At 37.2% G+C, this 22,687-nt stretch overlaps 1 protein-coding gene across 1 annotated transcript in view; it reads left to right on the forward strand.

Annotated features, from left to right (window-relative positions):
• The first annotated feature begins 17,579 nt into the window (after window positions 1-17,579).
• Window positions 17,580-22,687, forward strand: part of Commd10 (COMM domain containing 10) — a 187,562-nt gene continuing 182,454 nt past the window's right edge. The window contains exons 1-2 of the mRNA XM_076855883.1: window positions 17,580-17,643; window positions 19,122-19,212. Coding sequence (XP_076711998.1) covers window positions 17,603-17,643; window positions 19,122-19,212 — 132 coding nt within the window. The 5' untranslated portion in view covers window positions 17,580-17,602. The remainder of the gene's footprint in view (window positions 17,644-19,121; window positions 19,213-22,687) is intronic.

A 22,687-nucleotide genomic window follows, 5' to 3' on the forward strand; every position in this document is an offset into this window, starting at 1 on the left:
TGGAACATCTACTGTGAGCCAAACACTGTGCTAAATGCCTCCATCACTACTTTTAACCATACATCCTTGAGAGGAAGATAAGAGGTGAAATTACTCAAGTCACATCCTTGACTTCGTCACCAGGCACGAGCAACCTCGCCACCTGACGAAAGGTCTTTTTTCAGTTGATGCATTCTTTTATTCTGAGAGTAATTAATAATTTGTAAATAGTGGAACAAATGAATTGTTTTATTGTTTATTTTAGAATTACATCATTTTAAAGCCAACAGAAACCTTGCAGCTCAACTAGTCATGTGGTCAACAAACATCAAGGGAAATTGCTTTGCATCAGGCAGCAGACTAGGTGCAGAGGATACAACAGTGAGTGGAATCTACCAGTCTTCGTGAAGTTTGTGGATTCAATCAAACTCTTCTTATTTTTGTTGCCTTTTTTTTTGTTTTAACTTTTTACAACTGAGGACATTTAGACCTACTCAGATATAATGAGGTGGGTGAGGACACAGAGGAGCTGGCAACCTGGGGTTTTGAACATTAATAAGAGTAGGCCACTATTCTTTTTATGATACTACAGATTTCCCAAATTGGCCTCTTCCTAAAATGTTTCTAGGTTCTTTTCATAATATACAGTCCTGAGTCCCCCTGTAAGTCTCAGGAATCAGAACCTCCAGGACTATTTTTAAACATGCATCCTTGGTAAGTCTCATGATCAGAACATTTGGGGAAATGCTGTTTTATATCATCAGTCACCTTTTTTCATAATAACAATAATCCTAGGCAAATTAGCATTAAAGTCTTCTTCCCGTTTGTCCCCTCTTGTCATTCAGTCTTAAGCATTAATCTGGCTTAAAATGATCTGGTTTGAAAAGTATATTGGCAAATTAGGTTGGTAAGTTTTCCTAGTAAAGCAAAAAATAAAGTAAAAAATTGCATAATTACTAAGCAGACATCTCATGATACTTGTGTGGAAACCTAGCAAGACATTGATGAGGTGCATTTTTATAAATCAGATTTATTTCATCTTGATCTAATGCCAATTCAGTGCATTTTAAAAAGGCCTCCTGCACTAAAATGATTATTACAAAAATAAATTTATTTGAATTGTCAGAAACTTGCTTTGCGAGTGTCTAATTTTTATCACAGAGTGAAATAAAGCTCTTTAGTTATTTGAACTAAATTCAGATTAACAAGGAGTGCAGCTGTACTATCTGATTACATTAACCAAGGAAATTGTCTTGTTAGTGTAATAGGATTTTTCTCTTTTCTGCTTGGCTATCTTTCAGTGCTGACAGTGTGTCTTCATGAATATGTATAGAAATTGTAAGGAAAGCAATTTTACAGAAGGTCATTTAAATATAAACTGATGCACACTGAAGGATTTAGACAAGTCACCCTGAGCGCATTTATGCAATGCCATATCACATCAATTTGCATGACAACTTTGCATCTAATTTGGAAGACTTTCCATATAGCGTCTGAAACAATCTTTTATACCCCCCTTCTAGTGTCTACCCTCCATTATAACCACCTAGATCCATTGCATATATACACCTTGGGATGTTGGATCACAGAAAAATCATTTAACTTTTCCCTTTATAGACTGCTTTGCTTTTCTGGAAAGCGAATGATGCCCACTTGGGAAACTTTTGAACATGTACATCAGCAAGGCTTCAGTGTTTTGGCCATGCAGGCTGTGTTCTAGTTAAGTGGAGGGTGCCTTTTACATTGACTGCAAAGCCAATGATGTCTCCCAGAGGTGTGCAGCAAAGTGGCTCTGCAAGCGGGTACGGTTTGGCATGTGGATTTCTTGATGGTCCAGTAGCTGTTGACATTTACTGTATGCTAAGAATTGTGTGCTTTAAATTAACTCATATTTTTGTATAACATAATTTTTAAAATCCTCACTTCTCTCTTTCTCATCTACTTTCTTTCATGCTCCATGAGATCATATATATATATTGAACATATATATATATATATATTTATTTATGATCTAGGTTAAGAAACTTTCATAATTTTCTCTTTTTCCAAATTTATATTTTAATCTAGATATACAAAACTCTTTTTCATATTTTCAGATTTCCTAAAATTCTGGTTTTTTCCAAGTATTTTTCTTTACTCTGTGGAAGGGAGGTGACTCTCTTGCCATCACTGTCCATGTCTGACAACAGTATTTACTACTTAGACTCATACCCAATGTGAAAAAATTTTCTATTTTGTGCTTACAGTTTATAAAGGCAGATTATTTCCCTCCTCCCTATTGTATGGCTGCCTATGTGTACTTTATAAATGGGCCAAATTTTAGGTCAGATATAATAGATTCAGAGAGATCAGTGACTGACTTTAAATGTTTTTCCTCAATAGTGCATCAAATAGCCTTTATATAAAATATGAATAGATATTCTACATGGTGACTTTCCATTCATTTATTCATTAATTGATCAAGTACCACTTATGTGCCAGGCACATTACTATACTAGAATATAATGGGTTAGGGGAGGGGAAACCTCTCAGATATGGTGTCCTTATGGACCTGACAGAGAGTAGAGGAGAGAGAGAGAAAAAAACCAAGTGATCACATAAACGAATGTGAGAAGAGGGAGAGGTGGTATGACTTTCAGGCAAATCTTTACACAGAAGTCTTCCCTGAGGGAGCCATCACAGGTATGGGGTTGAATGGTGAGAATTACATATAAGGAGAGTTTTCTGATAAAGACCATGTATAGGGATCTGTGGCAGGAAACGTTAAGAGCATGTTCTGGACACCGGAAGAAGCCAGGTGGGAGGGGAGCATTTAGAAGCTTCTGTAGAACAGACAGTGGTCATATCATGTCCGGCGTTTTAATCGCATTGAAGAATTTCTTCTGTGACCAAAAAACAACAGGAAACCATTGAAGCACCTTAAGCAATGGAGTGGGTGACTTGATCATCCTTGCATTTTTAAAAGATCACTCTTGCTGCAGTGAGAAAGACAGATGGGAGGACTTTGTCATGGAAGAGAGATGAGGAGTGAGGAAGACAGAGGAGCCATAGATGGCTCCAGGATTTCATGATTGAATAGATGAGGTGGCCATCTGAGCTAGAGGACACTGGAAAAGGACTGATATTGAGGAATGTTCACGAAGGCAATTGCTGGGTCAGATGGTAGTTGTATGTTTGTTTTGTAAGAAGCTGTCAAAATGTTTTCCAGAATGGCTGTATCATTTCGTATTTCCACCAGCAATGTATGAGGGATCCAATTTTCCCACATCCTGGTCAGCATTTGGTGTTCTTACTATTTTTTTAAAACTGTTCTGATAGGTGCGCAGTGATATCTCATTGTAGCATTAATTTGCATTTGCTTAATGGCTAATAACACGGAACATCTTTTTCATGTATTTATTTCCTATCTGTATGTCATTCTCAGTGAAATGTTTGTTAATGTCATTAGTCCAATTTCTAACTGTATTATTTGATTTTTTTTTGTTGTGATCTAAGAGTTTTATATATATTCTGGCAATGAGTTCTTTGTCAGATATGTGGTTTGCAAATGTTTTCTCTCAGTCTGTAAGGTGTTTTTCATTCTTCTAATAAGTTCTTTTCAGAGCAGAGTTTCCATTTGATGAAGTCCAATTGATAAACTTTTGTCATTTATGGATTGTGCTTTTGGAACTCTGATCCAATCCCCTTTTCCCTTGTATTAGTTTCTTTTTCTTTTCTTTCTTTTTTCTTTTTCTTTTTCTTTTTTTTGGTACCCAGGATTGAACTCAGGGGCACTAGACTGCTGAGACACATCTCCAGCCCTATTTTGTATTTTATTTAGGGCCAGGGTCTCAATGAGTTGCTTAGCACCTCGCTTTTGCTGAAGCTGGCTTTCAACTTGTGATCCTGCTGTCTCAGCCTCCTGAGCCACTGGATTTACAGGCATATGCCACCGTGCCCAACCTTTGTATTATTTTCTAAGACTTTGATGTGATTCATCTTGAGTTTTATAGAAGATGTGCAGTGTGAGATTTCGGTCAAGTTATTTATTTTTTTTTTTGTCTAGGAATACCCAATTGTTTCAGCACCAGCTGTTGAAAAGACTATTTTTCTTCCATTGAATTGGTTTTATTTTTTTTCCAAACATCAGTTGTCCATACTTTGTAGTGCTATCTCTATTTGGGGGCTCTCTATTCAGTTACATATATATTAATTCTGGTAGATATGTAAAGTCTTCAAATTAGCTAGAGTGATTTCTCCTATTTTTGTTTTTAAAAATTGTTTGAACTATCATAGATTTTTCCATATACACTTTGGAATAATCTTGTTTATATCTACAGAATATATTCTAGAATTTAGTAGAAATTGTATTAAAATCTAAGTATCAATTTGGGAAGAATTTGCATTGCTCCTATCTTGAGTCTTCCGGTTAATGAACACAGCATGTTTCTTTATGTGTTTAGATATTTGATTTCTCTCATCATCATTTTGTAGTTTTTGGCACAACAGTCCTGTATAACTGCCTATTTCATTTTCTGAGCAATTAAAAATGGTATAGCATTTTTAGTATTGTTGAAGGCATATAGAAATACTATTGATTTTTGTATGTGTTGATCTTGTACCTTCAAATTTTCTGAACTAATTTATAAATTCTTAAAGTTTTTTTTTTTAGATTACTTGTAATCTTCTATGTAGCTGGAATTTGTCATCTGCAAATAGGGACAATTTTATTTCTTCCTCTCTATTCTCTATGTCTTTTCTGACCTTTCCTTTCTGTTCACTATGTTATATAATGTTGCCAAGAGCAGACAGCCTCCCCTTGTCCTTAATCTTAGGGAGAATGCAGTCAGTCTTTTACTAGTAAGTGTGCTTTTGGCTATCTTTTAAGGTAGGCTTGCTAGAGAATATTTCTCTTTAGTGTTCCTTCATCTGAGAATGTCTTGATTTCTACTTTATTTTTGAAGGATATCTTTGCTGGATGTAGAATTATGAGTTGCTAATTCTTTACATTCTTTATGTAAAACATGCTTTGCTATTTCCTTTTAGCTTCTATACTTTCTGATGGGAAATCTGTTGTCATTTGAGATTTTTCTCTGTAGATAATGTGCTGTTTCTCTCCAGATATTTTTTTTTTTTTTTGTCTTTGTTTTTAGCTTTTAGAATGTGATGTGTCTTGGTGTGGGTTTATCCTGTTGTGGTGGTGGTACATTGCTACAGCCTGCCCAGAATGGATCAAGGTCTCTCCTCTTGGTCATGGCTGATGGGGGTGAGGACAGAGTGTTTTTTGTGGTCTTTGGCTGGAATAAAAGGACTGTTGTTTAAAAGTTTTCTGTATGAATAGGCGGTCCCTTTTTTGGTCCTTTGAATACAGAGCCCAGGTTTTGAGGGCTTACTCACCTGTGCCCATTAGCATTTCTGGATTGCCAGAATCTTCATTACCTAGTCTTCAAATACCCAGGGAAATACTAAGTAAAAAGAGAACCCAGGGTACTTAGTACTGTGCCATTCCTCATATTTAAGGTCACCAGCCAGCTTGACTTCTTCTCCCCACCTTTCAGAATCATCTTATATTTGTTTTATTCAGAAAAATTGCAATACTTAGCTTGAATTAGTGAGCAGAATAGAAAAAAAAGCACAACTTCTCCATCTTCTTGGAAGTTCACTGTAGGACTTTGATATCAAGGTAATGCTAGCCTCATAAAAGGAGTTAGGGGTACTTTATCTTTTTCTCTTCTCTGGAAGGCTTTGTTTCAGATGAAATGCTTCATTCTTAAGTGTTTGATAAAACTTGCCAGTCAAATCATCTGGACCTGAAGAGTTCCCTTGTTTTTGTTTTGTTGGGTTTTCTTCATTTTTTATATACAAAGCTTTTAAATAATGCATTCATTTAAAAATAGTCATATTCTGTTATATTCTATTTCTTCTTATGTAAATTTTGGACAGTTATTTTTTTTCTAGGAATTATATAATTTATAAAATTTTCAAATTTCTGAACATAAAGATATATACAATATACACTTATAATTTCAATTATCAACTCTCAAAAATTATTGAAATGATACTACAAACCAGCATCCTTTCAGTAAATTCCTTCTTCTCTTAATCTAGTCAGAATCAGATTCTCTTGTTTATAAACAAAACACCCCAAGTCAGATGTCATCCAGAAAATAGAGAGATGCTTATGTGTAGTTTTAGGAAATTGATTTTCAACAAGTTTGCACTAGAAACTTTTCCTTCCATTTCCTGAGACATGCTCAAAGCCTGATTTAAGAGGTAGGAACTAAGACTTTCCTGCTTCTTTTCAACATATGTGTGACCAATATGATCCCTGTAATCAGAACTGAAAAAGTTTTCACACAATTCATAGAAGTTTTCAACTGATATGGTATACAAATTACCTTGCTTTGGGTTGTTACTATAAAGAAGTCTCAGAGAAAACAAAAAGTACAATAAAGAGAGGAAGGGAGGGAAAGATACATTTTCTTCTAATTGCTTCAGATTCAGAAGACCATTTTAGCTTTAAATTTTTCCGTAAAGTACTTGGCACCATACTGTTATCAAGTTATACGATTTATATGTTTTTTTCTAGGTTCTTGAAAGACAAAGGTGTTTCAACGCATTTTGAAATTTTTGATAATCCGCTTTCCTAAAACAACAAAAACTTAGAAAAAAAAAATTACATGCATGGTTTTGGCTCCCTCTGCTGGCTATTCATATGTACGTTGGTATTTTATACTGGACAAAATCAAGACAACTATTTTTCAAATAGATATTCTAAAAAGATTATTTGGAAGTGATTACAATGATATTTCTTCTTTTTTTGAAATAAAATATTTTCTTAAAAATTTGTTTCAGTATTTTGACTTATTGTCTTCAACTTATGATAGACTTCAATTTGGTAAATGTATTTTTATTTTGGTATTCTTTTTAAATTTCAGAATTATAACTGAAAACAAGGGATACATAAGCAGAAAACATAAAATTTAGAAAATATTTCATGTAAAATGTCTAATTCCTGTCAGGTGTGGTGGCACACACCTGTAGTCCCAGTGGCTTCGGAGGCTGAGGCAGGAGGATTGTAAGTTCAAATCCAGCCTCAGCAATTTATCGAGGTCTTAAGCAACTCAGTGAGATCCTGTCTCTAAATAAAATATAAAAAAGGAATGGGAATGTGGCTCAATGGTTAAGTGCTCCTGGGTTCAATACCAAAAAAAGTCTAACTTCCATTATATCTCTTTCTCAGGCTGTCTGTGGTGAAAGTACTCAGTTATGCAGACTGGCATTGTTCTATATTCTCATGGCAATGCTTCCCAGTCAAGCCAGCTCCTCAGTCATTCTCCACAGCTAGTTAAGCCTTCAGACTCTTTAACTTGCCACCTTTTCATTTTGGCAATGCTGCCTCCTTAGAAATAATGGAGGTCATACAATATATAATTCTGACCACCTGATTTTTTTCTCCTGCCCCAAATCTTGGTAAGAATCTCTATCTGTCTTTCTTCTTGCGGGCATTCCTGTAGTTTGAGTAAAAGAATTTCTCTCCAACAGTCAACTGGAACAACCTCTGGATACCATTTCCCAGGATTCTTAGGATATGCATTACCATTTATTTTCTGTATCTTTGCAATCTTATTTTTGTTGACTTTTTGTGATCAGCATGCCTTTATGATTAAGTCAGCTAAGGTTTCAAATGCAAATGACTTTGGTAAAGTAAAAAGAAATGCATAAGAATTTAGACTCAGTAAGAAGAGGTACAAGGGTGAATCTGGGAGCTGCACAGCAGCCAAAGACAATGTCTTCAAGGACCAGTTGTCTTGAGCTCAGCTAAGCCAGCCAGGAGAGGGAGCTGAGCTGTTAAATATCAGACTAACTGATAATAGGAACAAGCCAAAGAAGAAAAAGGTAAAGTTTTAGTCACTTACTGTGAAGGAGCAGGCAAGAGTCTAAAACTGAAGGTAGTGGGGCGGCCTTTCACCTTTTCCATGGATACACACACACACACACACACACCCACACCATGCATCAGTATGGATATGGGGGTTGTCTTAATGTTGAAAGAGCTTCATACAAAGAGCTCTAGAAGTTTTTGTGGACTCTAGAGTAGAGATAGAAGTGGGAAGAGGTAAGGGGAAAGGTTCCAAATGGAAAAGTACTGGGTACTGAGTCAGCATAGGCTCTTCAAGATACTCCCTCCTTTCCACTAGGGAGGCTCAGCAGAGATGCCTGAAGAAGACCTCTGTGCGCCCCCTACCCCAGCGGCCTCAGACATGGAGACTTTGGAATGAAGGTCCCACTGGAGATAGGAATGCAAGAGCATGACCAGTCAAGGGACATAAATCTTTAACTAAATTGGCTTTCCAAATGAGATGTTAGATCTTCATTGTAAAATGACTTGAATTAGTTTAATTTTATCCAAGGGCTATCAGTATGATTTAAGAGGTAGAGACTAAGATGATACAAGGCATTTTAAGGTATCCAAGGAAGTTTAAGGATGAAACTTTGCTTTTATGATAGTTGGCTAATGATGAAACCATCCTATATGATCTTTGCCTAAATGTATGCTTCATATGATAAACCTCTGAGAGTTGAGAGAAAAGAGTAAATTGGTGGTTGGGACAGTAGAAAGTGTGATCTAAATGGATCAAGAAGGCCTGAAGGTTTGGTTTCTCTACAGTTACTATTGACACTTTGGGGAGTCTCATCATTGTATGAGACTGTGATTTGGGGCTCTACCTTAGGCATTGCAATAACCAAGATACCTTTACATCCATAATCCCTTCTGGAGCGGTGGAAATCATCAGGGAAGTGTGTCACAAGACTAGGGACAGACAGAGAATGGGCATGCCAGGCTGGAACATTCAGGACACAGGGTGGAATCATGCCAGTGGTACGGTGTTGTGTAGTTATCTATGGCTCTAAAAAGGTAGATAAAGACCCCTGTGGCTATTTGGCTTTTTAGAAGCATCATTTATCTTTAGTAATGCTATGCTGACTCTGATCCTGAAAGAGTAACTGCACTCATCTCTTCAATTTACTAATCTAAGCAAACATTAAAAAGAAAGCCTTTTAAAATCCTGTGTAAATAAAAGATGGGCAATTATACTGAAGAGATATATGTTTGGATTCTTTTCAAATGCAGTAGTATGAATAATTTACTTTGGACATTTCTTTACTTTAACACAAAAAACTTAAGTAAATTTTGAAAATATTTAATGAATTAATACTATTTACAAATTGCTACAAGAATGATGTTAATGTTTAGGTCTTCTAAAGTATTTTTGTTGGAATGTTAACTATTTAATACTATGTGTGTGTGTGTGTGTGTGTGTGTGTGTATTCATACACACACATATACATATCCATTATATATACATAAATACATATGTATATATATCAACAATATATATAACTGTACATTCATAAATATATATGTATATATATTCATAACTATTTTTCTTTGTTTTCATTGGTTTCGAATAATAACTTTCCTGTTTTCATAAAAATAATTCATTCTCATCATTGGAGATTCAAGTAATACAGGGAGATGCAAAGTAGAAGGCAGAAAATTACAGAAGATCTTACCAAACAAATAAACATCATGAACATTAACCAGACCTAATTCTGGTAATCCCTTTATGCTATCTATATGCTATATATTTAATATATGAGATATGTGATATAAATCTATATGCTATATATATAACATATAGGATATAAATATATAGAAATGCTTTTTATTAAAATGGATAAAAGAAGGGAAATAAACTGAAGAAATCGCCATATTTTATAGAATTGTTCCTTTAACAAGAGATGTTAGATGTTAGAGATCCCTCTAACACAGGAGCCACAAACTCAAATGCCTTTAGAAGTAATGACAACATGATTTAGAAAGTAAGTGATATATGCTAAGTTGCTTATATTGTTTTCAAAATAAGAGTTTTTCTGATTACTGAGTAGATTGAACAAAATGAGTGGGGAAAGTATTTCCACACTCTCTGAGTGGCATTAAGACTGCAGCTCTCTAGAGAGCCACCTCTGCACATTTTTAAAAAAATCATGAAAAATGTAAGAAGTTATAGTCAATTTATTAAAGATGTATTCCATTCATGATACATTTATTATTTTCTTGCCATGAAAGATAAAGCAATTGGTACTCTTAAAATTTTATTCCACCCATTTTGTTCATTTTAAAATCAGTTCTCTTAGCTATATACTAATTTCACATTATAATAATCAAACACTGCAGAATATATAATCAAACATTACAAAATAAATTTAATTTCATAAGCATGATTCCTATTTTAACTACATTTTATTTTATATAGATTTAATGTTCACTATGTGCCATAATATCTCCATTCTGAAATTCTTATTTTCACTAATTGCTCCTTTGGTTTAGTTTCAACTATCAGTTTTTCCAAAATAGCTCATGAGAAGTATGGATGCAATCATGTTTGATAATATTTAACTTTTGCTTTCATATTTGAATAGCATTTTGCCTAGACATGATACACTTTTATGAAAATGTTTTAGACATTGCTATGGAGAAGTCTGAGAATTGTTGATTTTTGTACTTTTGTAAATGAGATGCTCATTTCACTTGACTGCCTGAATAATTATTTCTTTTTATTTGGAGTTTGGTCATTTTATTAGAATTTGTCCCAGCATCATTATTCGATATTAGTTCTTCTGGAAAACAATTTACCCTTTCATTAAACTGCAGTTTCAGTTTTTCCAACATTCTAGGGAAATGGTCTTCTATTAAATATTTATTTTGGTCATCCCAAGAGAGGCAAAATGGACTCCCTGCTCCAAATTTGTTTTGGTACCTAGACTGATGATGACACACACATTATTAGAGGAAGGTGTGAAAATATTACATGGATGAGACTTTCTGGAGAGAACAGGTCAGCTGTCAAACAGACCTAAAAATTGCTTGAAAGAGCAGGGGAGGGCATCTGACTTAGGGTTTTGTGGTGATTAAGGAGTGGGGTCCAGGTGATGGTTTCCCCCAAGTAGTCAGGAGCTTCTGGGCTTTGAATTTCTTACCTGTGCTCAAGAGGGAGCACTTTGGCTTCTTTGCCCAGATATGGGACAGAAGGGGAAAAAGGAGTAGTGGGCCAGGAAAGCTGTCAGCAGTTAAACATGAAAAATGGAGCCAGACACTATTATAATATTTGAATGTGCTTTTTTATTATTCTTTTATTTTTGGTCTATTTTTTGAGTTCTTGGCCTTGGGGACACATTGATCTTTAGATTGGTTTTTCTTTGTTCTCAATATCTACTTTCTGTCTCATTCTTTTGCATTCACCATAAATAGCTTTCCTCTCTGTCAATAATTAAATTTGCAATTGTGTCTAGTCTGTTTCTTGCAGTTTCCAATTTAGGTAATAGCTAGGAAATGCTGAGTTTTCAGTTCTCAATTTTTTTTCTTTGGTTTTTGTGCTTTTTATCTAATTTTGTTGTTTTTTTTCAAATTGTCTTTTAGTTCTTGTTCTAGGGAATTAATTTCCTTACTATGTTCATCTTGAACATGCACGTGGAATTTTCATCTGTTTTTGGTATGCTATATACTTTTATTTCTTATATTTTCCTGTAGAATCCTGCATAGTTGCCATGGCACTGCTCCCTGTTTTACTTGTGTCTGGCATGGACAGCTCTGCCCCGGCTCTATTTTCCCTGATATTGTGCCAAAGTCTTCTTGCTTCTTTTGCTTATTAATGTGAGACCAATTGGCCTTCCCATCAGAAATGCCATCTAGATGGCTCAGTATTTGTATTCTATTTACTTTTTTAAAAATTTACTTTTTAATCAAAGCTTACGGGGATTAGTTTTTATTTTCCCAGCTCTGTGATTTTGTTAATAGTCCTGTATTAGGACTCACAACACACAGGAGGGGCATGTCCAACCTGAGGGGGTACCCACAGGCTTCCAATCAGCTCTTCTTTAATTGTGGAGCCCCAGAGCCTCTGATTCCTCTTGAGTCAGCCCTGGTTGTTCACTTTCCATTTCATTTTTTCGTTTCTGCTTAGGACAGGGAAAGGACTCAGGTGCCTGTGGGTTTCTGCAGTGTTAACAATGAGGCAGAGAGCTTGAGGCAAAGTTATTTTCCCTGAGGCTTCCATGTTTTCACTGGCTTGTTGCCTTGGAGTATCTTCTTATTTTCTGTCTTCAGTTTGCTAGCTCCCTATTTGTTGTTTGAGAAAATTAGATGTAATTTTTTAAAAAATATTTATTTTTTAGTTCTAGGTAGACACAATATCTTTATTTTATTTTATGTGGTGCTGAGGATAGAATCCAGTGCTTCACACATGCTAGGCGAGAACTCTACCTATGAGCCACAACCCCAGTCCTTAGATATAATTTTTAAAAAATTCCTTTCAGTTGTAGATGGACACAATACTCTTGTTTTATTTATTTATGCTTTGTGGTGCTGAGAATCAAATCCAGTGCTTCACACATGCTAGGTAAGTGCAATACCACTGAGCCACAATCCCAGCCCTGCAATTTTTTTTCCTGTCTTAATGCTATATATATATATATTTTTTTTCTTGCTCAGAGGTGTCAAAAAGGATACCTTAGGGGCCTCTTCTAACCTTCACCAGTTCCTGCATCAGCCCTCAGGTTTCATATTCTCCAGGATTTCCCAAGACTTCTACTGACTGACTGTTTACCTCCAATTCTGCACCTCTGCAAGTTGGGGGGATATAAAGAGAATTCTCATGAGTTTGTGAACCCCTTCTTTTCCGAGATGGTTTCAGCAAGTTGAGGCCCACCTTTAAGACCCAGCAACAGAATCTGTTTATTTGGCTAACACTTTTTCAATTGTATTATTTGGTTATGCTTTCATTCCTTGTCATTTTGCTGTTAATTTTTTTTCTGTTGTTTATTTGTGGCATTTACTATTTTTTAAAATCTCCTTCACTAGTCATTGGGTAGAAGGCAATCTGTAATCTTGCCTCACTCTCACATGTCTATATGGGAGGCACCATCTAATTTTTTTTTTCAAATGGTGTTCATGGTGTTCACAGGTGAAAATTACTGAAGAAACCACTCAGTCTTTCACACATCTTATGTGTGAATATCAGTCCTTTAAATGGCTCAGGCCTCTGGGAAGTAGAATGGAAGAAACTAGGTGCAAATGAAAATGGAGGGGTGATAATTTGAGCTGGTTTTCAACTTTAAGTTTGAGAATAGTTATAAAGATATCTGTTCATATATCACAAAGTGTGTATTTTCTACATTTCAATAAAGGCTTCCCTCCTATTGCCTATTCCATCCTCCTTCTGGTGAAGGGTGAGTGAACATAAATACTGTTTTTTTTTTTTTTAATGTGACCTACCTGCAACCTTGATATTATTCTTTCTTTTCTTTTTTTTTCTAAGCTTTTTTTTTTCCTTTTCACATCACAGCCTCTTATGCAAATACTCAGGGAATAGATAATGTTCAAGCATTCTTTATTCCTCATGTATCTCACAATAACAGGAACATTCACATAACCAACTCAAAATAAAAACGTGTAATAAACTTCATTCCCCTGGGAATCTGGGGGGAAATGTGGAACAAATAACTACATGTTTACCATCTTAAAGGGTGTTCTTCAGTTACACCCAAATTGATTCTCACACCTATGAGGCAAGTGCTGACTACAGAGCTAAAAACAGGGCTAGAAACTGTGACTGAGTGATGGTGTGGAGGGGGAAGTGTCTGTTTAGCGTTGGGTGAGGAGGAGGAAAGCGGGGCCAATGGCTTTCACAGCAAAGGTTTTAAAACAGCTGAGCAGGAAGCACACGCTTTATAGTTAGCCCGCTATGGGCAGATGAGGTGGTTCTAGTCTTCTGCCCGATGTGACTCCTTGATGGAGTGTGTTAATCAGCTTTGCATTGCTGTGGTGACAGTACTTGACAAGAATGACTTAAAGGAGGGAAAGTTTATATTGGCTCATGGTTTCAGAGATTCATTCCATGGTCATCCAAGTCCATTACTCTGGGCCCAAGATAAAAGCATCAAAGACGAAGGGCATAGTGGGGCAGCTGGGAATAGTCAGAGAGAAGGCCACATCTACCTCCTGCAGTTAGTCCATTTAAATTAGGATGGACTTGTTGGGTTCCAGCTCTCACAATCCAATCACTTTACCTCATAATATTCCTGCATTAACATGGGAGCTTGTGGGGGAAGACTCATATCCAAACCATAACATAGATGGACCTGAAAAACTAAGTATTGAGTTGGAGGACTAATAACTTCCAAAATATTTCTTAATTAGTCAACTTATTGCAGGGACAATGTGGGGTGCATAATAAAATGTCTGCACACCTGCCCAACTTAATAATATATACCACATGTTTAAAATGTCATTTCAGCTAGCCTGGATTTCTGGACTCAGATTCTATTCCAGTGGGTGAGTAGGTGTTACCCATCTTTCAAAGATAATACTCACTTTTGAGGGGATGGGATGTTGGAAGATGGATTTGGGTGTGCCTCCTTGTTGTGTCCAGAGCTCATTTAGGATTGGAGGAGTCTTCTGGGAAAAGGCTCACACTTCGTTCTACTTCACTGACTATCAAACATATAAATCATGCCTAGCAGGGAGAGGATGAATGTGCAGTGAGGGTACAGGAAAAGAACACAAAGAGGTCTTCGAGTAGGAACCCACCAAAAGGGAGGGACTCCAAAAAAGACAAAGCTCATACTCAGAAGGAAGGGTTAACTCCTCTGGAAACTCTGAACTGTTCCCTGGTCTTACAGCTTTTGCCATTTACTAACACTCAGGAGTCCAGAGGGAAGTAATCTGGAGGGGCGTACACGTGGGAACTTAGTCATGGGTTCCTACTCAGTTCCATCTTTACCAGCCCCATGAAGGCTGTAGACTCTGCAGTGGAGCTGCTTAGTCATCATGTTGCACACCCTAGAAATGTAGAGGTGGTAGGAACCATAGGATTAATTTGGACCAACAAGAGAGACAAAGAGGAAAAAAAAACTCTTTCAAAGAGTTTGCAGGCAATTTTTTCTTCTTCTACTCCTAAGTTATAATGACTCCAAATAGACTCTCTGTACAGTACTGATGTGTAGGCTAGGTTTTGAAGCTGTAACCAGTTGTATAACATGCCACCTTGTATTCGATTTCCTCCTGTCTTTCTTAATTCCCTTTGCCCTCATTCCTACTTCCTTGCATTTACAGCCCTCAGTGAGGCACAAGAATGTAAGTCAGGTTGTTTCCTACAGGACCTGGCTAACACAGAATGTCAAAAAGTTTGTCTTGGTGGAAGTTTGCAGTGAAGGTAGGGACGTGGAAAAACGATGCATTCAGCATGGCTTATTGGTAATAAATGAGAGCAGCAGATCTGGGCTCGGATCTATCATGAAGATGAGTCAATGAATTTGGAGGGTAAGGGTGGGGAGTGGTCATGAAATTTTGCCTTCAGGAAATATAGTTCCTGTTCTATAGCAGGTGGCAACTGTTGGATAACCTAGAGGACTTTTTCACGGACATATATGCCTGTATTCTAGAGAATGCAGAAATATCTTGGGTGAGGCTCTCAAATATTTGAGGGGCGAAATTATTCACAGCACCAAGCCTTTTTAGAAACAAATGATAATAAGAAGTAACCAATCTATCATTGCACAAGGAGAGAAACAGAGCAAGAGGCCTCTGTGTCCATCAATGACTCTCTTGTGAGAAACTTGGAAGTCTGTGCTTTATTGTATAAGAAGGGTAGAGCGTTTCTTGAAGGTGCACATCATATTACCTAATCCTTACCACAGTACAGGGGAGCAGACATTACTCTCATCCCCACATTACAGATTAGTAATGGGAAGCTAAGTGAGATTGATATTTTGTCCAAGGTTATAGAGATTCAGTATTTGAACTACCTTGTTCAAAATAGCAATTATTTTTCAAGGCAACTGAGAAGGAGGAGGTGAACTTCACTGTAGATTTGAAACAGTTTAAGCAGGTTAGTAGCTCCACTTCAGGCAATGAATCAAGACAAAAGGGAAATGATTTGAAGATTGAGAGAACTAGAACCTCTTTAAAGTTGTGCCAGGTAAAGTAATCTGTGTTTGGATCAGGGACCTATAATTTGTGTTGATTCACATACATCTTCTTCAGATATGCATAAATTGGGGAGTGTGTGGAGTGGTTGTGGAACTAAACGTATTTGTATGTATTCAACACACTGTATAATTGACTCAATTATCCATGTGGGGATTATTCACTTTTAATTTGCAATCTGGCTTCTCCTTTCAGTTAAGATGTTTTTGGGCTGCTCCAGGAATGCCAACTAATTTAAATAATAATTTAAGCAAAACATAATTAGTGAGGAAAATTAAATTCAATCTCTTGCCAGTTCTGGAAGATTCTACTGTTGAAATGCAACTCTAATCCATCCACTGTCTTTTCATTCTCCAATGCCTTTTTAGTACCAGCAGATTTTATTGCTTTCCATAGATTACTGCAATAGTTTCCTATGTAATTTTCTTGCTTACCTCTTTCCAGTCCAGAAACTTTAAAAAAAAAAAAAAAAAAAGGGTGGTGGTGGTGGTGGGGGGAACACCAAACTCAGTTCTCTTCCCAAAATTTCTTTACTTGAAAACATTTCATGCATAGGGAAAAAAAATTGAAAAAAAAATTAATGGCTGCCCATTTCTCTCCAGATTAAGTGAAAATGCCAAAACCTGTCATTCAAGCTTTTCTAGTCTTAATTCCTGCCTGTTTTTCAAACTCCATTGAACTAACTTTTGCACTGAAAACCCCTCCTCATCTCTGCAAGATTACTGCATTTGCCACCTGCTCAGGAGGCTTTCTTGCTTCCACCTCTGAATTCCATTAATGCTCTCCTTGTTTTTCTCTAAGGCATTTGAAAGTATTTGTGAAAATGCTATTCTCTTGGAAGGTAATTCATGGCACTGTTTGCAGTGATTCATCTTCTCTACTAGGCTGTGGTGGACTCAAAAGAGAGACCCGAATTCTTGTTCATTTCAAAAACTGGCAAAACTCCAGGACAGGAATTTTGGTATTTTACATCCCCCGTGCCTAGCTTAGTGCTTGACACATAGTAGGTACTCAGTGAATTGCACGTACACACTTCAAGCCGGGTTATGGAGCCTCGCGGAGCTCAGGGATGCTGATACAGGAGTAGCGGATTGCTCAGTGCCAAGGCTGGAGCTGGCTGCACTAACTCTTTTGAGGAACGATGCTGGGCAAAGGAGGCACACTCCAGGGCTGGGTAGGGATGTGACAGCTCCTTTGGCAGCCGCCGCAGCGTCTTAAACGTGCGCTATTGAAAAAATAATGCTACATATGTGTGTGTGTGGGTACACACACATTACTATATTACATCTAAAGACACAAAAATACAAAAATGCACATATGTACACCTCCAGCCAGGTATGCATTTAAGTATAAATAAACATATAGGTAGAATCTTAACTCCAATACGATTAGAGAATTACAGGGAGGACGACAGTGATGATCCCTCGCTCTTCCAGGAAGGCAAGACCGGTCTCTTTGGGCCTCCAGCCTCAGGAGTCCGAGGAAGCAGGCAACTACCGCTCAGCTTGGGCCTTCCGGGTTTCCGTCCTCCGCTGTCCTGATTGGTTGGGCTAAGCGCAGCTGACAGGGGGCGGGGACTAGGAAGCAGCGAGGATGGCGGCGTCCGCAGCGCCGATCCTGCCAGAGAGTCCCAGGTACTGTCCCGCTGGTCACTTGCGGTAGCCGCGCGAGGATGTCCGTGCTGCCTGCTGTCCTGGCGCCGCGGCGGGGCCCGGGTGGGCGCGGGACTGAGGAGTGGGCGCGGGACTGCCGACGTTGCTTCGTGGGCCACGCAGGTCCGCCGAGTGCGTGGGGCCGCTTGGTGCTCCACCTTTACGGTGGTTCGTCTGTGGCTGACTGTGCGCCTGGCAGCCGTGGTCTGTAGGAAAGTGCGTGGTTGTGGTCACTTCTCGGAGTGTTGTCAGAAGTTCCCAGGCGCTACCTTGAGTAGTGACGAATCACGTGGAAAAGTATTCTGTTTCCGTTTTCAAGTTTCAGACCTGATGATGATGATGATGGGAAAGGCTCTGGCTGGTGCTGGAGGGTGTGTAATAGTTAAGGTGTGTCGGTATTGAATAAATCTCGGGTCAGGGTTTTTGGCTGGTCATATAATCTGGCTAGATTTTGGTAACACTTTGGTTTCCATTTTACTTATTTTTTAAGCAAATTTCTCTGTGTGGTAGATAAGATTGGCTGCCCATGGTAGTGATACAAAGTTCCCTTTATTTATTGTTATTTTTGATTTTTGTTTTGAGACCAAGTCTTGATAGGTGGCCTGGCGGATCTTGAACTCCAGGGCTCAAGTGATCCTCCTGCCTCAGCTTCTCCAGTAGCGGAGAGTATAGGTGTGCACTGTCACACCTGGTCCAAAGTTCTCTTTTAAAATAACACCATTTAAGTAAAAATGATTCAATTTATTGAGATGTGTTGTGTGGCTACAGAAGAATCACTGAAGTATATAGGCAAATAATCGAAGTTGGAAAATAACTTATTCGTTCCTGGGTTGGACAGAAATCTTCTCAAGATGAGAGTTGTCATTTTTAAGTTTTTCCTTCATCCTGGACTCCTTTGTTTCTGACATCCAATTTCTTTCCTCAAATCAGTGGAACACACACTACCTCAGTAAACCATATTCAATTTGGTACGGAATTGTTCTTATTATATTGTTTGAATTTGACTATTACAAATGAAACAGGGTGTTAAAGCAACCATCTTCGTAGTAATAACAATTTTTTTGTATGCAGTGTCCACCTCCCCCATTACTTGCTATTCAGCATTATGTTTTTAGTGTAATTTTCTAAATTACTGTAAACCCTATCTCACTCTTTTATTAGTTCCATTCTGGATTAAGTGGTTACATGAACATCTATGGAGTAGTGCGCCCCTTGTAGTTTGCTTTGCCTACAATAAGAGAAAATTTTCCAAGTGCACCTTTTCAACAGAATACTGTTGGGGGGCATCTTTTTGGAAATGTTCAGATTGCCTTACTCTTTGCAGGTTGCCATTTTCTTTACCTGACTTAACTCAGACTTTCCATATAGCAGTCAGAATTTTTGAAATGAAAACTTGTAGACAATGATAGCAAATATATTTTAAAACTTGTTTTAAAACTTTCTTTTATTAATTTATTTAGCATGAAAAAAGCGGTGTCACTGATAAATGCAATAGATGTAGGAAGATTTCCACGATTGCTTACTCGAATTCTTCAAAAACTTCACCTGAAGGTTTGTATTTTTGTGTTTCTATATCATGTAAAAATTTCTTCTGATGCCACTGAAACTCTTGTCATTTGTAGAATTTGTGTGTGTGTGTGAGAGGGGGGGGGGGAATACAGTGTTTTCCAGTGTGTTTTCAGGAATACTTGATTTGTTGCAGATTTTATAGTGTTCCATGGTCTAAAATCTGGAAAACTCTGTATTCCATAAAGTTAAATTTTTAAAATTATGGAACTTTTCATATCAAATATAATAGTGTTTATGGTAAACATTAAAGGTGAATATGGTATATAACATTTTCCAAATGTGTTTGACCTTGGAAATGTTTTATTGTAGTATGTATTTGGGAAATAATGTTCTGTGGAACATGCTTTGGGGAAATTCTGATTCATTTTTCCTTTTAATAATTCTGTGGTATTTGCTTGAAACTAGCATTTAATCTTTCATCTAATTTTATTTCTCTTATTCTTTTATTTCAATGGTGTGGTTGTTTTGGATTTGTGGGTGTTTGATAATTCATTACTTGGTTGCCAGTCCAACCTAATTTCTTTGTTAGTTTATAAAAATTTGATTTCATCAAACCCATGTTTATGGAGCACCCAGTAACCGCTCTGCCTTGTACCAGGCATCAACAGCCAATGACAACCAGAACTCTTATTCTTTCTTCTTCTTTTTCTTGGCCAGGAAGTAGTCCCAGAGCCATACCCTACTCCCTATGTTGTATTTGTCAAATCTGAGTTGTCCTTATAGTGCTAGTTCAGATTCTTATCTTTTCCTTGGAATACAATAATTACATTCACATTAGTATCTATGCATGTAGTCTTCTTACTTCCTATTGTTTCTTCATAATATAATTTTAATTATCTTTCTAAATGTTTTTCTCTCAAAAAAAGATTGATCAGCCAGGTGCATGCATGTTATCCCAGTGACTCAGGCTGAAGCAGGAGGACTGCAAATTTGAGGCCGGCCGGGATAATTTAGCAAGAATCTTAGGGTTTTAGGGGGAACTTGTCTCAAAAGTAAAAATAAAAAGGACTGCGATGTAGCTTAGTGGTAAAGCACCTCTGGGTTCAATCCCCAGTATTAGGGTAAAAACCAAAACCAACCAACCAACCAAACAAAAAAACCCCTCCAACCAGTTTTTTACGGTGTTCAGAACCATCAGTGACTACCAGTTGCTAAGTGGAGAAAAGTTCAAAATCCTTAACATTGTGTCTGTTATCCATTATAATATAGGTACAGCCTATGGTCTCCCTGCTTTGTAAGTGTTTCAGTAAGACTGGACAATGTTTTTTTACTGCAGTGTGCCATAAAGTTTTTCAGTTGTATGCGTGTACTCTTTGGTTTGTTTGCCTTCAGATGTCCAAATGAGAAAACTACTCATGTTGCAAATATTTTGCAGTCTCACTCTCACAGTTGTATATTCTCTTTTTGGTGCTTCTAAAACTTGCTTCATTTTCATTACACTTTAGTACTATATAATAAGTATTTGTTTTATGATCAGATCAAATCTCTATACCTCTTCACCAATCTACCCACCCCTGCTTTAAATATCTTGAGGGTCATGTTTTACTCATTTTATGTCTCTCATACCTAACACATTGCTACTTACACAGCACTCAAAACTGGTTCTCAGAGTTAGTTCTTTTCTTTTCCATGGGAAACAAATAGAAATGGAGGTCCTTTAAGTTCCTGCCTGTAAGGAATTTGTGGGTGATGTAGATGGAAGGACTAAGAACAACAATAGCAGTAATATTCTGTGTTATCTGCTCTTCACAAATAGTTACATTGTTCTCTTTGTGACTGGTTCTCTTATAATGGATTGGTATTATTAATTCATCTAATCCTGACAGCAATTTGAAGTGGATACTATTGTCAGCCTCCTTTTATCCACAAGGAAACTGAAATAGAAACCAGTTAAATAACTTGCCTAAAGTCATACAACTAGATAGTAATTTAGTCTGGCTCCAAGAGTCCATTCCTTTAACCCATTACACTAAACCTCAGGAAGGAATATAAGACATTATATAAATCAGCTACAAAGTGAGTGATGCAGGCAATAGATACAGAAGTTTTACTTTTCTTCCTGAGTCAGTGGTTGCATTCTTAATTGTGTAAAACAATATGGGGAAAAAAACCCTTATATACAACTTTCATTCTTGATACTGGGGAGGATGGAGCATTTGCATGGAAAATTTGATGCGTAGTTTGTCTTTGACTTCTCAATTACCTCTGGAGTTGAGAATAAATTATTAGGTGTCTGGAGGTAACCATGTAGCTGGATCATTCAATTCTGAATATTGTGTCATTAGAGACAGTGGGATTGGAGTGAGATGTGCTTGTTGAGAAATGAAATAACTGAGGACAGAGCATGTATGTGAAATCTTGCCTGATAAGAGAATGTCAGTAACAATTTCAGTTTTTATTTTTTTTCCCAGGTATTTTCAGGAGATGATTTTACAGAGAGGTTCCTGTTGTGATAACAGCTCTTAGAGTTTGCAGTGTATTTCAGGATCGGCCACCTTTCTTTTATGTACATTAGTTCTGTCAAGTTGGTGTTTGCCTTGAAAGAAGCACAACCCTTAGAATAGTGGAACTTGAGGCAGGTGGATGGGTGAAGAGGTTTAGAGAATTGATTGCTACTCTAAATATCATCAACTTGATACTTCGGTTTTACCAAGTTTTTTTTTTTTTTTTTTTTTTTTCTGTTTGTGGTGGAGTATGCCAGTCTTTATCCAGGTTGCTTCCTTGAATTCCTTAGTAGGGATTAACTTGAAGAAACTAAGACCACTTAGATTTAGAATATAGGCATATATACCTGACCATGAACCTGGGAGTCAGTTTTCTTTGAACTGGTTATCTTCCTAGCCCATCCTAACATGTACATTTTGTGTGTGTGTGTATGTGTGTGTGTGTGTGTGTGTGTTTGGGGTATTTGTTTTGGTTTGTTAAAATATGCAAAGGTTGCTGCTGGCATTTAATGTACAGGGATTTTAAAATATCTTGTAATATTTCATCTGATATCTCAACAGTTTGTACTTGGAAATACTGAGGGAAGTTAAGACAAACTTCCCTAGCTGAGAATGTAAATATAAACATTTATGGCCTCTGAGCTCAGGAATGGCTGTTAAAACTCATGTAATACACCAAAAACATATATGTGGCTCCACAGAACAGACTTTAGGCCTTCACATAAACCCTATTGATATAACTGTGCTGTATGTCTAGTTCTGAGAATCAGCTATCTGGGTTCCTAACCTGGGAGAGTGGAACCAGCAAACCAGAGGACGAAGGTGCTACTATATAATGGTTCACGTAGGCAGTTTCAAGCAATGACTACTAATCGTGAAATGAAATGGAAGAATTCTGAAAACCAGGTATAAGAAATATGAGAGCAATAGGGAAGAGAGTAGAATGAATCAGACATAACTTTCCTATGTTCATGTATAAGACCAGTGTAACTCCATATCATGTACAACCTCAA

The sequence above is a fragment of the Callospermophilus lateralis genome, chromosome 5, assembly GCF_048772815.1.
Source record: "Callospermophilus lateralis isolate mCalLat2 chromosome 5, mCalLat2.hap1, whole genome shotgun sequence".
Lineage (NCBI taxonomy): Eukaryota > Metazoa > Chordata > Mammalia > Rodentia > Sciuridae > Callospermophilus > Callospermophilus lateralis.